The sequence below is a fragment of the Calidris pugnax genome, unplaced genomic scaffold (assembly GCF_001431845.1).
Source record: "Calidris pugnax isolate Ruff unplaced genomic scaffold, ASM143184v1 scaffold113, whole genome shotgun sequence".
Taxonomy (NCBI): Eukaryota; Metazoa; Chordata; class Aves; order Charadriiformes; family Scolopacidae; genus Calidris; species Calidris pugnax.
In genome coordinates this window covers 2940272-2954225 of record NW_015090879.1, presented here as the reverse complement: position 1 = coordinate 2954225, position 13954 = coordinate 2940272, and the positions used below count along the sequence as shown (strand labels likewise).

Sequence of the window (13954 nt, the reverse complement as noted above, 5' to 3'; positions counted from 1 at the left end):
GCTGCGGGGGGGGGGCTCAGGCGGCTCGGTGCGCCCGTCCGCGCGGAGGCGCCGGGGGAGTCGCCTCGGGCCAGGCGGAGGAACGGGGCCGGGCTCTCCGGGGCGCGGCGGTGAGTGGGTGCCGGTGCCTGCGGGGTCAGTCGCGGTGTCGGGCCGCGTCCCGCCGGGAGCGCCTCTGCCGGTGCGGAGCAGCAGCGTTCAGCCGGTGAGAGCAGGTGGGACCGCGCTGCGGGAGCTCTGCCGGCAGAATGCCTGTTACCGGCGCGGAGCTGACGCTGGGTGCGGGCAGCAGCGACGTGTGTCAGTGTCCTGGGAGACCCGCGATGCAGAAGGACACGCTGCGGGAGCTCTGCCGGCAGAATGCCCGTTACCGGCACGGAGCTGATGCTGGGCACGGGCAGCAGCGACGCGTGTCACTGTCCTGGGAGACACGCGATGCAGAAGGACTGAGGTGACCCCCCTGGGGCGTCATGAGCCCCCAGATGCCCAGAATTCCCTCATTCCCCACAAGAGCGTCGCTCAAAAGCTCACCTCGGGGTGTCCCAAGAGCCTGACGATCGGGAGCACAGCGGCTCCTGCCTCGCAAATGCCTGTCCCTTGTCCCTGCCACGTTGCTGATGCCATGGGGGTTTCCAAGAGTCCTGGTTCAGATTAGCAGTTTTGTTTTGTTTTGCCGGAATTCACTCTGTTTTGAGAGCAGGCTGGGGAATACATGTTTTAAAAAAATTACTAAACTTAAGCTAGGTCTGAACTTGGAAATTATTTCCCCACGAGTGTTCTGCAGCGGTTGGTGGAGAGAGCTGATTAAAAATTACCCCGTGAGCCCATGAGAGGAGAAAGTGGTGTTTCCTGGGAAGCCGTGCTGCTTTGTGCAGCCCAGGGAGCCACTCCTGCTCTGACAGGAGCCACCTCCATCATGAGTCTGCTCAGGCTGGAGTGAGAGTTAGGGGGGTGCATGGCTGACACCTCTTCTTCTCTTCCAGCGTTTGCATTAACGAGCCTTTACAGGCAGCACGGTCTGTGGTGACAGTCACAGGGCACCAGTTCTAGATTAAGGGTCTTTCTGGGGTTTGTGGGTGTACTTCTGGGCTAGTGAGCAAAGGTGCTAGAGGGGGGAGCGCTGCCCTCATGTATTTATGTGTGTTCTTGTTTTTCACTTAGAAACAAACACGGCAAAGTGATTAAGCCTCTGCAGTATCAGTCAACAGTGGCCCCAGGCACAGTCGCAAGAGTGGAACCAAATATTAAATGGTTTGGTGAGTTGTTTTTTTTCAACTCTCAGACTCAGCAAGCTTCAAAACTGTTGGACTTTGTGCGTTTGGAGGGTGTTTATATCCAAATTGTGGTCCCAGTGCTGTGTGGGGCAGATACTGAGCACACAGTGTACCTGGGGACCAAATATTAAATGGTTTGGTGAGTTGTTTTTTTCAACTCTCAGACTCAGCAAGCTTCAAAACTGTTGGACTTCATGCATTTGGAGGGTGTTTATTTCCAAATTGTGGTCTCAGTGCTGTGTGGGGCAGATACTGAACACAGAGTACCTGGGATCTGGGAGGGACTCGAGATGGAGATTGCTTCTGTGCAACGTTTATTTTTATATGCAGGAAATACTCGTGTGATCAAGCAATCATCCCTACAGAAATTTCAAGAAGAGATGGAAACTGTCATGAAAGATCCTTACAGAGTGGTCATGAAGCAAAAAAAGTTGCCCATGTCCCTTTTCTACGATCGGATTAAACCCCACGTGAGTGTCGTTCGTGGGCACGGGGGAGGGCTGGGTTATGTGCACGGAGGTGCCACGAGCATCATTTATCTGCTGGCAACGGTGCTGCCTCTCTTCAGCCTGGGGAGATGGTGGGTTCTAGAAGGATTGGGAGTGGCTCTTGGAGCAGATGACTTGGGGAAGGATGTTTTTGAGAGCCTACATCAAGCGTGAAGGCAACAAACAGTGTATTACTTCCCTGTAGTTTGTGAGAAGATCTATTATTTATTAGAAATTCTCATTTTCCGATAGGAAACTTACCCTAAAAGATCCTAGGTCAGAGTGTGAGCTTTGGGTGGCCACTGCAGTTTGCTACCTTTTCTTCTCATGCTTCTAACAGCTCCTGTGGCACAGGCACCTGTTTGGAGGGAGGCTTCTCACTGCAGACATTCTTTGTGTGATGAATTTGAACTCAAATATCTCCTTTTTATATTGAATCAGAAATTCTTGTGCCTGCAGCCTTCATCTCTAATACAGCGAGTTTTAGTTATTATCAGGCTTCTTTCCTGACCACTGAACTATTCATTTAGACTCTAGTTGTTCTTTCATATGGAAACTTTCCAGGTTTGTGTCGTAAAAATGTTACCTAAATTAAGGAAGAAGTCCCAAGGAACTAAAACATGCATTAGAAAAACAAATTACTTTTCAGCAATGAATTGAATGCTGTTCCAAGAAAAGTTGGCATTCGGTACAGGCATTAAAATCTACAATTTTGATTGTAATTGTCCCTGACAAAACTCTGTGAATTTGGCGAGATTTGTACACTTGTTAGAAGAATAAGAAATGATCAAAGATAGCAGCTGAATTTTCATCATTGTAGCTTTAATTACATTTGACAACATTTCTAGTGAAAGAACTGAAGCATAGTTCTTTGGCAAGTGTAGTGTGTTTTGTTGCTTATTAAATACCCACCCTTATGTTTCTCAAAGATTAAGCTGGAAAACTCAAACATTATTAGGGAAGTGCCTGTAACTTCTGTCACAGGTTGCAGAGTTGTGTTGAACTAAGGTCTTGTGCTCTGTGTGTCACGAGAGATGGGAAGAACAGTGTTTGTGGGGTTTCTTACCAGCCTGTTTTTCCTTAGACCTCCAGAGTTCACATTCTTGACACAGAAACGTTTGAAACGACGTTTGGCCCCAAAGCACAGAGGAAAAGACCAAATCTTTGTGCAAGTGACGTGCAGTCTCTGGTGGAGAACGCTGAAGCCTCCTCAGGAGCTTATGATCAGGGCAAGGACCGAGACCTGGTGACAGAAGACACTGGTGTAAGGTAAACAGAGAGGAAAAATCACTCATTGTTCACATTTCTGAAAAGCCAGCTTTATTTTTAAAGAAGTGTCCAGTGCCTCCATCAATGCTGTTACTGTATGAGGAGTAAGGAAAGGGAAATTAGCTGAATTTGGGATTTTTTTTTAATCCTTCCGTGGGACCCTTCTGACTCTATTCATAATTCCTTTTCTGTTGCATGTCAGAATATCTCCAAGCTCATGTTTTGGGTTAGCAGGGAACTGGCCAGTGGGCAGAGAGGAGGAGTCTTTGGAGGAGTTGGGGTTTGTAGGGTCTTTCTGCAAACGGGTGGGGTGAAGGTGAGGATGAGGAGGGGGCTAAATCCTGGTACTTGGGCCTCATCTGCCCTTGTGTCTGTAACTGGTTTAGAGAAGACAGCTCTCTAACCCTGTCACTGTGGTTGCTGATGTCTCTGGTAATCCCCTTCCAGGGATGAAGCACAAGAGGACATATATAAGAAAGGACAGTCCAAAAGAATCTGGGGGGAGCTTTACAAGGTAAGCAGTATTTATGATTTGCAGCAGATTCGTGTCTATCTTTCAGTTTTCACAAAATCCCATTCAGCAGTCATCAGGAAAGCTCTGAAAACAGTTTATTGCTCTGTTAGGGAAGCTTTGATGCAATTGAATTTGCTGTGAAGTTTCTTAGAAACATAAGACAGTGACTTTCTTCATGCAGAAGAAACTCAGTGACCAGTAGGTGTGAAATTGCCCGAGTTTTTGCTCTGAATTTCTGAATGTAGCTTAAAACCTTTTCATTTAGATCTAAAAGCGCTGGGAATGATACAGCAAAACAGATTTCTGTAAGACACTGCCAAAAATGCAGGAAATAGCTGTGAAACAAATTCACTTGGCTTGAAGCAAGTCATAAAATGACAGCTCCCTGCTGTAGATCCTTAGTGGACTAACAGCAGGTTCCTGCTCGGTTGTGTGTTTCATATTGATCCAGAAAACATACTTTATATCCTGTTCCTTTATGAAGTGGCAGAATTGAATTGCTGCAGAGTGGATGGTGGACACTGGTTTTGTCTGCTGAAGCAATTAATTTTCCCTTTTGGGCACAGGGCTTTATTTTCCAAGCCCTGCAGCATCTTCCTGGTGCATGAGGACAGGTAGAAGCTGTTTGTGTGTCCAGCAGGAATGTGAGGGGAGTGAGGATCACTGGATGTCAGTCTGAGCTTCACTAGGCTATGGGGAAGTAGCAGTTGTTCGTGAAGGATACGAGGTTTTTAAATTAATGGTATAGTTTCATTCTGGTTGAGCTTCACTAGGCTATGGGGAAGTAGCAGTTGTTCGTGAAGGATACGAGGTTTTTAAATTAATGGTATAGTTTAGAAAATTCCTGGGTTTCATTCTGAAGCTATAGATGTCTTGCTTTCTGTAAAATCCTTTTGTTCTCTGATATTTTTTTTTTATTTTTTTTTCAGGTGATAGACTCATCAGATGTTGTCGTTCAGGTTCTTGATGCCAGGGATCCCATGGGCACTCGCTCCCCTCACGTGGAATCTTATCTTAAAAAGGAGAAACACTGGAAACATCTCATTTTTGTCCTGAACAAATGTGATCTTGTTCCTACCTGGGCTACCGTAAGCACAGTCTTGCCTGTTACTCCTCGGAGCTTCTTTGTTCCTTTTGTAGCTTCTGCCTTAATTCTGTTGCCAGTCTTCCTGCTGGTCTCAAAGGGCACAATGGAACTGGGGCAGTGGGAGCTCTCTGCTTGCCTGCTTATAAAAGTAACAATTACAATGTAAATCTGTCCAAGTTGGGCTGAGTTGAGCAACACTTACCAGCCACAAATTCTCTACTTCCTCTGTCTGGATTTAACAGTTCAGCTGATGTCTCCAGAGGATGCTAAATGTTAGGCCGCTTAAGATCCATATCCACTGCAGCTGGTTTGCTTTATATTGTTAAACTAATTAGTTTTAGCTAGCAATGAAGGCGTTTTTGGGAAATTGTTTGTGTCTTATAAAAACAATACTCGGTCCTTTTAGCTGTTGGGTTGGTGAAATGCTTCAAAGGTTCTTCCGTAGCAGTTTTCATAGGCGGTTGTGTTTGTGACCCAAGTGAAGATGCTGTGTGTGCTTCTGCTCATGACCAGAGGGTTTCACCACCTCCGCGGCGCCCGGTCCCTAACCCTGTCCTGCTTTCCTCTTCAGAAGCGCTGGGTGGCTGTCCTTTCCCAGGAGTATCCAACACTTGCTTTTCACGCCAGCCTCACAAACCCATTTGGCAAAGGGGCTTTCATACAGCTCCTACGGCAGTTTGGAAAGGTACACAACGATTCGGGGATCGGTGGTGGTGTTTGGGAGGTGCTGGGTTTCAGCAGAGAGGTTGTTTTGGTAGCGTTTGGGGTTCAGTGTGCTTCCCCGTGGACTTTCTGTCAGCAAAGGACTCCATCAATAAAGCTCCCTTCTCTGAAGAGAAAATGGAAAATATTCTTTCAAATATGTTCAAAGTGTTTGTCAAACTGAGGAGATCCAGAAAGAGCTGGTTGGAGTCAGTCTCTGGCCTTTGGTTTCTTGTAGACAGAGTATCCCATTGACACTCCCAGGTCTCACTTGAACGTGTAGAAGAGGAAGAACAACTGGGAGTTCAAGGGGTTCACATCTTCCTTTTGAAGTAGCGAGTACTTTCTTTAGTGCTTGGAGGTCTTGGCGAGTTGGCTGTGCCCCTGTAGATCTCTCCTGATTTGAAAAGAGCTGATCTCATTTTTGACCTGGTTCTTTGGAGTCCCCTTTGCTTCCCAAGACCGTGAGAGCAGTAGCTGCAGAGATGTTCAGAACTGTAGTACTAATTTCTCTCTGAGGTGCTAAAAAGATGTGTTATTTCTTCCCAGTTACACTCTGACAAGAAGCAGATCAGCGTGGGTTTCATTGGTTATCCCAACGTTGGCAAGAGCTCGGTCATCAATACGTTGCGGTCGAAGAAGGTCTGCAATGTGGCCCCTATTGCAGGTGAAACAAAGGTAGGAGGAGATCCCTGCATTAAAGATAAAAACTACTAGTGTAGGTGCATCATTGAAGGCAGAATGAATGTAAAATTAGTTCAATGATTTTTCAAGCCTAGTGCTTGAGCTGCACAGGCTGTGTGACCCCCAGCCTGAGGAGTGGCTGATCGATAGTCAATGCCTACTGGACACCTTCCTGAGTTCCCTCTCTGCCCTCTCTGTAGAGCTGTGATCTGTGCTCAGCTGCCCTGCTGTGGTGTCTGTGCTCCTGAATCCCCCTGGGGACATTTGTGCTGTCAGGCTCTGTCAGTGCTGGTTCTCTAACCCTTCTTCAGCAACGTGACAGTAAACAAGAAGAGAAAGTTCCAAGTTCTGTTGTGTCTCTGGGCGTTAATACCAAGTTCCCAAGATGACTCCCGTGGGTTAGAACTGGGCATTGGAAGAGCAGAAGAGAGGAAGGAGGTAACCTGGGAACTGCTGGTCTCTTTCAGGTCTGGCAATACATTACCCTCATGCGGCGGATTTTTCTCATCGACTGCCCGGGTGTCGTGTATCCCTCTGGAGACTCAGAAACAGACATTGTGCTGAAGGGGGTGGTATGTATCTGCTCTGAGTGCTGGAAAACATTTGCTGTTGTCTGCATGATGGGTTCAAAGGAATGAATGCACACTTTCCAAAGGATTGATACTCTCCCGTTCCTTTTCAGGTTCAAGTTGAGAAGATAAAGAGCCCTGAAGATCACATCAGTGCTGTACTGGAAAGAGCCAAACCAGAGTACATCAGAAAGACCTACAAAATTGATTCCTGGAAGGATACAGAAGAGTTCCTTGAGAAACTTGCTGCTAGGACTGGAAAACTGCTAAAGGTGTGACAGCTTTCTGCCTTTGCAGACTGGAAGAGCATGTGGCCTGTTACTGAATATGGGAAATAGGGATGTTTCTGTTGCTTACGGGTAATAGAAAGGTGGTTTGTGCTGCAAACGTGGCCATAAGTTGTTATTGGGTTCTTTCAGGGTGGTGAGCCCGACTTGCAAACTGTGAGCAAAATGGTTCTCAATGACTGGCAGAGGGGCAGGATTCCCTTCTTTGTGAAGCCACCGAATGCAGAAACAGGTCCCCAGGTGAGAATGTGATGCTCGTGCCTTTTCTTGTCACATATTGTTCGGTTTTCCTAATGGCATTCACTGGAGTTTTTCCCAGAGTGCCAGGTAACTTGGGCAGGGCGTGTCTTGGGCTCTGCCCAAGTCTGGTGATTCAGGTGACACTTGGATATGGTGAGGACCAGGCAGAAGTACTCTCTACAGAGATCTCTGAGCCATTTTACCATTGTCTGACTACTAGAAATGTGGTAGCTGTCACATTGTTAGCCTCTCATCTGAGGCTTTTTTCAAAGAGGTAAAATGGAAATTGCTTTTGGAGGTGGTGGGACAGACTTAGTGGGTAATATATCCGTTGTGTTCTTTCTTGTAGCCTCCTGCCTTGGAAGTAGCTGTGACATCGAGCCAAGATAATAATGAGGAGAAAACCTCTGAGTTGGTGGCATCAAGTGTGGAGCCAGCCCCCGAGAAGAATAATACAGACAGTGAAATTAAGCAGCTCATGTCACATGTTCGGCAGAATTTTGGGAGGATTAATGTGGCACCTCAGTTCTCTGAAGAAGACCTGGTTCCTGTAGATGTGCCAGGCTTTGAGGAAACAGACAGTGAATCCTCTGGAGAGGAGGAGCAGGAAGAGGAGAAAGAGGAAAATGAGCAGCAGCAAGATCCAGTGGAGGAGGAATCGCCGTTGGCCATGCCTGGTGCCAGGGAGAGCTCTAAGGCAGTTCTTCAGGCGTTGGATGAGAAGATTGCAAAATACAAAAAATTCCTGGATAAAGCCAAAGCAAAGAGATTCTCAGCAATAAGGTATTGGAATCTGTTCAGTGTTCAAGTATTTCACAGGAAGGAAAAGGGTTAATGTGGTTCTGCTGTAGTTTCACTTCACTCCTGATTGCTTGACTGGTTCCTCTGTGTTGCCCCACACGAGTTGCTGCAGCTTATCTAGTTTAGCTGTAAATATTTGAGCTTTGGCTAAGCAGCAGCTTGGTTTGGAAAGGTTGTTCCAAGAAGTCCTGTTTACCAGAACAACTGAAAATGTTCTCGCTTTTGGAAAGCTGCCTCTTGGGCCATGGATCAGAAATCTGTACCTGTGACATCGCATCCTTGGATCTCTGCTTGATGTTGGGTTGGGTTCTCTCTTGAGCAGTGCCAAGGCTGATGTACCAGCTGGTCTCCCTAAGTGTCCTCACTCACATAGCAGGCCCTGTTTCAGCAAAGCTCATCCACCAGCTTTGTGAGGACTAAGATTTCAGGATTAGGTCTTACATTGCACCCCTTTGTGCAGCGCACAAGCCCAGTAGCTCCAGAGACAAGATTACTGTAACAGGTTTATGAGGTGCAAAGGTGGTGGCTTTGCTGCTGACAGGGGCTGGGATGTACTGGGGACTGATGACCTCTCGGAGATGGTTACATTTTTGCTGTGACATTCTTTTATTGCTTATTTTATCTTTTGTAGAATCCCTAAGCAGCTGAGTGAAAAAGTGTTTGCAAAATCCATGCCGAAGCCTGAGGAACCCAAAGAAAATGAAAACAGAGGTAAAATAAGATTAGTAGATGTTCTTAATCTGCATTTGGAAATCCCATGAGCGAAAGAGAGGGAGTTGGAGGAGAAGCATTCAAGTTTTTTCCCCTAAAGCTATTTAAGTCTCCATAGCTCACCTCAGGGCTGGCTGGAGACCTTTCTGTAGAGCACCTGCCACAGGGTGAGAGATGTCTCTCTGTGACATGTGGGGGAGTGAAGACAAGTGGTCTTCCAGTCTGAACAGACTGCAGACAGAGCAACTTCCCTTCCTCGTGGTGTAATATTGCACAGAAGGGAGTGGGAGGGTTTAGATGCTATAAAAGCACAGAGATACTTCAGGCTATAGGTTTTACTGTGGTGACTTCGAGAGTCTGTGGCTTCGGTTTCCATATAAGAGTGATTAAAGGCAAAATCGCATGAGAGAACCCTATTTTGGCAAATCTGTGAAATTCTTCTGGACTTGCATGGGGCTTGAAGCGATCTGCTTCTCGAGAGCAGTGTCCATAGCAATAGCAAGCGGTTCTCTGGTAAGGAACAAGCTATTAAAATACAACCAAAGGGAAGCTTTGCTGAAGTTGAGGAGGTGGTGACCCCACTCTTAAATTCTGAGGACAGATGGGTGTTTTGGAAGATGCCTGAGTGTGTGATCTCTACTGTTTGCAGGCAACACAGAGAAGAAAAGAAAAAGGAAAGCAGAAGATGATGAGGAGGAGGATAAACAGCCTTGCAAGAAACTGACATCCAAAGAAGTAAGTGTGATTTCTTGTGGTACAACCAATGAGCAGGGCAGTGGAGCTGCCTTTTTTTGTATATCGATTGCCCGTTCTCAGGTCGGAGAGATGAGCCTGGGCGCTGGGAGGAGGAGAGGGCACAGGGGCAGTAGCTGAGGCAGGGAGACTCGCTGCTGGCATGAGGTGTGACAGTAAATGTCACCCAGAGAAGGGCCCAGGAGGTAACCAGCACAGGAGAGTGAAGGGGAGAATCCTTTGTGGGCAAGTGTCCTGATTTCAGCGTTTGCCCATGGCTGGTGCTGTGAAGAGAGCAGGGACTGGACACTGGGAGGTGGGAGAATTTGGAACTAGATGGGCAGAACTATTCTGTCTTCAAAGAGCTGCTGCTGCTTGTTTCTGTTCATGTTAGTCAAGCCTAAACAATTCTTGTAGAATAACTTAAATGCCAAGTGAAATAGTCCATCTGTAGGACTTTGGAAGTGATTTGTAAGCAGACTTGTGCAGCAGGGGCTCTGCCAGTGCTGCTGTGGGGCGTTTGGACTGTCGGGGGGGGCAGCAGATTGAATGTTCTGTCACCTCTTCTGTTAAAAGACCTCTGCTGTGACTCTGCAGCTCAGGTTGCTGCTTGTGTCTTCTTTATTGCTTCTGTAAAGATTAAAGTGTACCTTCATCTGTAACGTTTTTAGAGCGATGCTCATCTATTCACAGTGTTTTGTTTGACATTATCTATTTTACTTAAGGCGTGGGGAATGCAAAGTGAACAGCATTTGAAAGAACAAGTAAATTCAGGGCACGGACACTGTGGATGTGCTAATGTGCTCTGTGTGTCTTTACAGAGAAGACGAGCCGAGAGGCAGCAGCGCTCCAAGAAAGTGGGAGTCCGGTATTATGAAACTCACAACGTGAAAAATAAGAATAAGAACAAGAAAAAAACCGGCTTGGAGGAACAAAGATCAAAGCACAAAAAATACAACCATAAGCAATAACTGCTTATTCTATTAAATTTTACATAAACCAGCTCTAGTATGCAGTGGCTTTTTTTAATATAAAACTTGTAGTTCCCATTGAAAGCCTCGTTTGACGTGTCTGTCTCGTTCCCAGGAGCAGCATCTCACTCTTTGTTTGTGCATCATCTGAGAGTTCTTTATGCAACTGGAGGTTGCGGTATTTCCACATCGCTGGCTGAGGCCAGTAAACACCGCGTGGGCCAGACATATCCTGAAGTGTCACCCAGCAGTGCTGGGTTTGGGGATTTTTTTTCTGGAAAGGAGCTTTATGGAGTTTTTACACGACTGTAGCGAATGACCTGCCCCACGCCTGTGGAACAGCTGGTCACACGGGCACCTCCAGTGGGGATTTCTTTGCTTCCACTGAGAAGTGCCCCTCGGAATGGTGTCACACCCCTCTGTCCCTTTAGAAATAACCATGTAGAGAGCCCAGGTTTGCTCATCCTGGGTTAGCACCAAGGGTTCTGAGGAGGTTTGCCATGTACAACTCACAGCAATTTGCACGTTTTCAAGGAAACACCCACGAGACACCTGCCCAGGGGTTACCTGCAACTTGAGTCTTAGTGAATGTGACTTACACAAAGCGTCCACAAGAAATGTATTATTTCTGAATTTTCTACAACGTTTACAAAGTAATAATATGACAGAGATGCTTGCATATTAAAGTGTTTATTAGTTTATTGCTTTGAAGGTCGTTAGCGTGTTACCACCAGGCAAGTCCCAGCCAGGTCTACTGAGATCGCGTTGAAAGAGGGGGCAGGAACTAAGTCTTGAATTTCAACTCTTCAACAGAAAAAGAAAAAGAATGCAATTACGCTGCCTTCAGTTGCTGGTAAGTGAAAATTTAAGACTGTTTTACGAAGGCAGATCTTTGTCACTAATTGCAAACTTCTTACCCCGACAGCTCCCCCGAGCAGTGCCTGGAGGACAGTGAAAAAAGCTACTTGTTTGGTGCAGTGATGCTTTCAAGTTGGGCCTGAAAAACAAATGAAACAGTAAGTCAAATTAGATTCAACCTAAAAAATAAACCCACGTTGCTGAAAAGTGATGAATTGTCTGTTAGATATTCAAAGCGTGGAGCTGAGGGATGCTGCAATACTTCAAGAGAAGCAGCCAGGGTTTTTTCCCTCGCTGTTCCATTCCTTACTACATGTTTTATAAATTAGCTTTTCATTCTTGGCATAAACACTTGTTGCGTTCTGAGAAGAAAAGAGCTGGCCTCAGTTCCATACAATGAGACTCGTTTTATAATGTAAAGCATTGAAGAGGAAATTAAATAAAAGCTGTTGAAACCGTGGTCTGAAATCTCTGATTTCAGGCTGGACTACGTTAGCTAAATTAAATATTTGGCTCTCTGGCATTTGGAACACAAACTCTGACTCTGGGACAAAAGTAGCTGGGAACAGCAAGTTTTTCAGTTCCTGAGACAACCCAATTAGACGCCCAATTAGCAGAGTGATGGGAGAGCTACCCGTGCTCAGGGAGCGTGGGGGGCTGGAGGCTTCAGGAGTCTGAGGCTGCCTCTTCCAGAGCTGCAGCAAAACAAACCACAGCGACGGTTCACGCCCAGCTGCTGGGATATGTGCATTCCCAGGGAGAAACTGATTCAGTGGGACATACACTTGATTGAACAGTTATTCCATTTTGTGCCCTAAAGCACTTCAAAGATTCACTGAAGTGAATCTTTTGTTTTGGAAAGGAGAGACTGTAGGAACAGTGAGGATAAGGAGGGTGTAAAGGGAATGTTTTTAGCTGTAGCCAGAAATGTTTAACATTGTTTATGGTAATGGTTTTTCTTTAATCAAAAGATGGGGTTTTTTTCCTTTCAAACCCCAAAAAATAAGCAGAAGTTCTGTTCTCACAAAACACTGTGCACAAAACTAACATGAATGGAACATTAATACAAATGCATCATAAACTTAACACTTCTGAAACTATAAGGAGAACGTTATTTTTGTACCTTTTGAGTTACAAAATGACAAGTTTTACCATTACTGTTTGGAGTTGCGTTGATTTTACTCACCTTCAGCTGCTGATATGTTCGTTTCAGGAACTGAACCTCTTCACTGTGTTTCTTCTCTTCTATCTGGCGCCTTTCGGTCTCGCGTTTTTCAATCGCTTCACATCTCGCTTTCTCTTCTCTCACTTGTTTTTGCAGCTCCCGCTTTTCCTCTTCTAGCTCTGCAATCTTGGCAAAGAGCACAGATTGCTCAAGTTGTGTTTGTTAGTAATCAATTTTTCAGTTAAGGTGGGACAAAGTTGTATGTTTACATCTGGAACTAGAGTGTTCCAGATACTGTAATGGTTAATTTATGGAGTGCCATTAAGCCCTAGGACAATACAAGTATTTTGATGATCTCCACTGCCATCCAGTGGAAAGAGAAATAACTGATTTCTTATAAAATTTTGCCTCTGCTGTCCCTGTGCTGTGTCCCGTGCAGAAGGTGGTGAAGAGCCCAACTTACTCTCTTTTCCATGTCAGATTTGCCCTGCTCGCCTTGAAGCGCCTTCCGCATGCCAAAGGCCACGCTGCTCTCGTACAGCGTCTGGTACGCGGCGATCGTCATCTGGATTTCATCCCTGACACGGAGCAGCAGCAGCCCTCGCTCTGCACAGTTAATGGTGATTTCACGGATCAGTTCGTCTTTAAAAAAAGGGCACAGCAGCCTAGTTAGAGGAGGGGCTGGATACACACAGGCGCTAGAGCTCGCTGTCTTTTATCTGTTCCCCGCACCTCAAAAGCAACGGGCATAGTCATTATTTATTTTTTTGTTACACTAAGTGCTAGCAGAGAAAAGCAGAGTAGGGGTACAGAACCCGTGGTGATAACAGTGATACTGAACCATAGAAGCCATAACAGCAAATACTTAAAAATTTGTGATGATTTTTTGCAGTTACGGGGAAGTCTCCAAGAAGAGTCAAGAGCCTCCCTGCCATCCCCCTGCTGAGGGGAGACCTTATTGCTCTCTACAATTCCCTGAAAGGAGGGTGTAGAGAGGCGGGGGTCGGTCTCTTCTCTCAAGTCCCAGGAGACAGGACGAGAGGAAATGGCCTCAAGTTGCGCCAGGGGAGGTTCAGGCTGGATATTAGGAAAGATCTTTTCACTGAAAGGGTTCTCAGCCATTGGAATGGGCTGCCCAGGGAGGTGGTGGAGGCACCATCCCTGGAGGTGTTCACAAGGCGGGTTGATGTAGTGCTGGGAGGTCTGGTTTAGTGATGATGCTTCTTGTTTGTTGTGTGGGTGTCTATTTTTGTCAGTTAGGTTGATGGTTGGACAAGATGATCTTTAAGGTCCCTTCCAACCTAGAAGATTCTGTGATTCTGTGATCTCTTGACCAGCACCAGGTCACCAGTGTGTAAGGGCGCTTATTGGGTAGACGGTGGTTTCAGTTGCATTAACAGGTGGGTTAAGTACAACTAAGGGAATTTTAAGCTGCTTTGTGTCTGTCACTATTATGTGGTAGAGGGCTGGCCTGCACGGACGGTCTGTAGGGTGTCAGCTTTGTGCACTGTGTGGGAGCTGGGGCTTGGGTGGGTGCTGAGGGTTGGAGCCCTGGGGCTGCCGGAGGAGGGGGATGATGCTGGTGGTGGGGGCAGCCCGGGG

General features: G+C 46.4%; 2 protein-coding genes across 2 annotated transcripts in view; one reads left to right on the top strand and one right to left on the bottom strand.

Moving 5' to 3' along the window:
* The window catches only part of GNL2 (guanine nucleotide binding protein-like 2 (nucleolar)), a 10789-nt gene extending 376 nt beyond the window's left edge, over window positions 1-10413 (top strand). Inside the window, exons 3-16 of the mRNA XM_014946572.1 lie at window positions 1162-1256; window positions 1605-1744; window positions 2847-3031; window positions 3479-3545; window positions 4475-4633; window positions 5204-5317; window positions 5884-6012; window positions 6486-6590; window positions 6701-6859; window positions 7007-7114; window positions 7464-7897; window positions 8547-8626; window positions 9276-9361; window positions 10180-10413. Coding sequence (XP_014802058.1) covers window positions 1162-1256; window positions 1605-1744; window positions 2847-3031; window positions 3479-3545; window positions 4475-4633; window positions 5204-5317; window positions 5884-6012; window positions 6486-6590; window positions 6701-6859; window positions 7007-7114; window positions 7464-7897; window positions 8547-8626; window positions 9276-9361; window positions 10180-10329 — 2011 coding nt within the window. The 3' untranslated portion in view covers window positions 10330-10413. The remainder of the gene's footprint in view (window positions 1-1161; window positions 1257-1604; window positions 1745-2846; window positions 3032-3478; window positions 3546-4474; window positions 4634-5203; window positions 5318-5883; window positions 6013-6485; window positions 6591-6700; window positions 6860-7006; window positions 7115-7463; window positions 7898-8546; window positions 8627-9275; window positions 9362-10179) is intronic.
* Window positions 10414-10420: 7 nt separating this feature from the next.
* The window catches only part of DNALI1 (dynein, axonemal, light intermediate chain 1), a gene marked incomplete at its 5' end in the record, with an annotated part of 4329 nt that continues 795 nt past the window's right edge, over window positions 10421-13954 (bottom strand). The window contains 4 exons of the mRNA XM_014946460.1: window positions 10421-11133; window positions 11247-11326; window positions 12374-12538; window positions 12816-12994. Coding sequence (XP_014801946.1) covers window positions 11291-11326; window positions 12374-12538; window positions 12816-12994 — 380 coding nt within the window. The remainder of the gene's footprint in view (window positions 11134-11246; window positions 11327-12373; window positions 12539-12815; window positions 12995-13954) is intronic.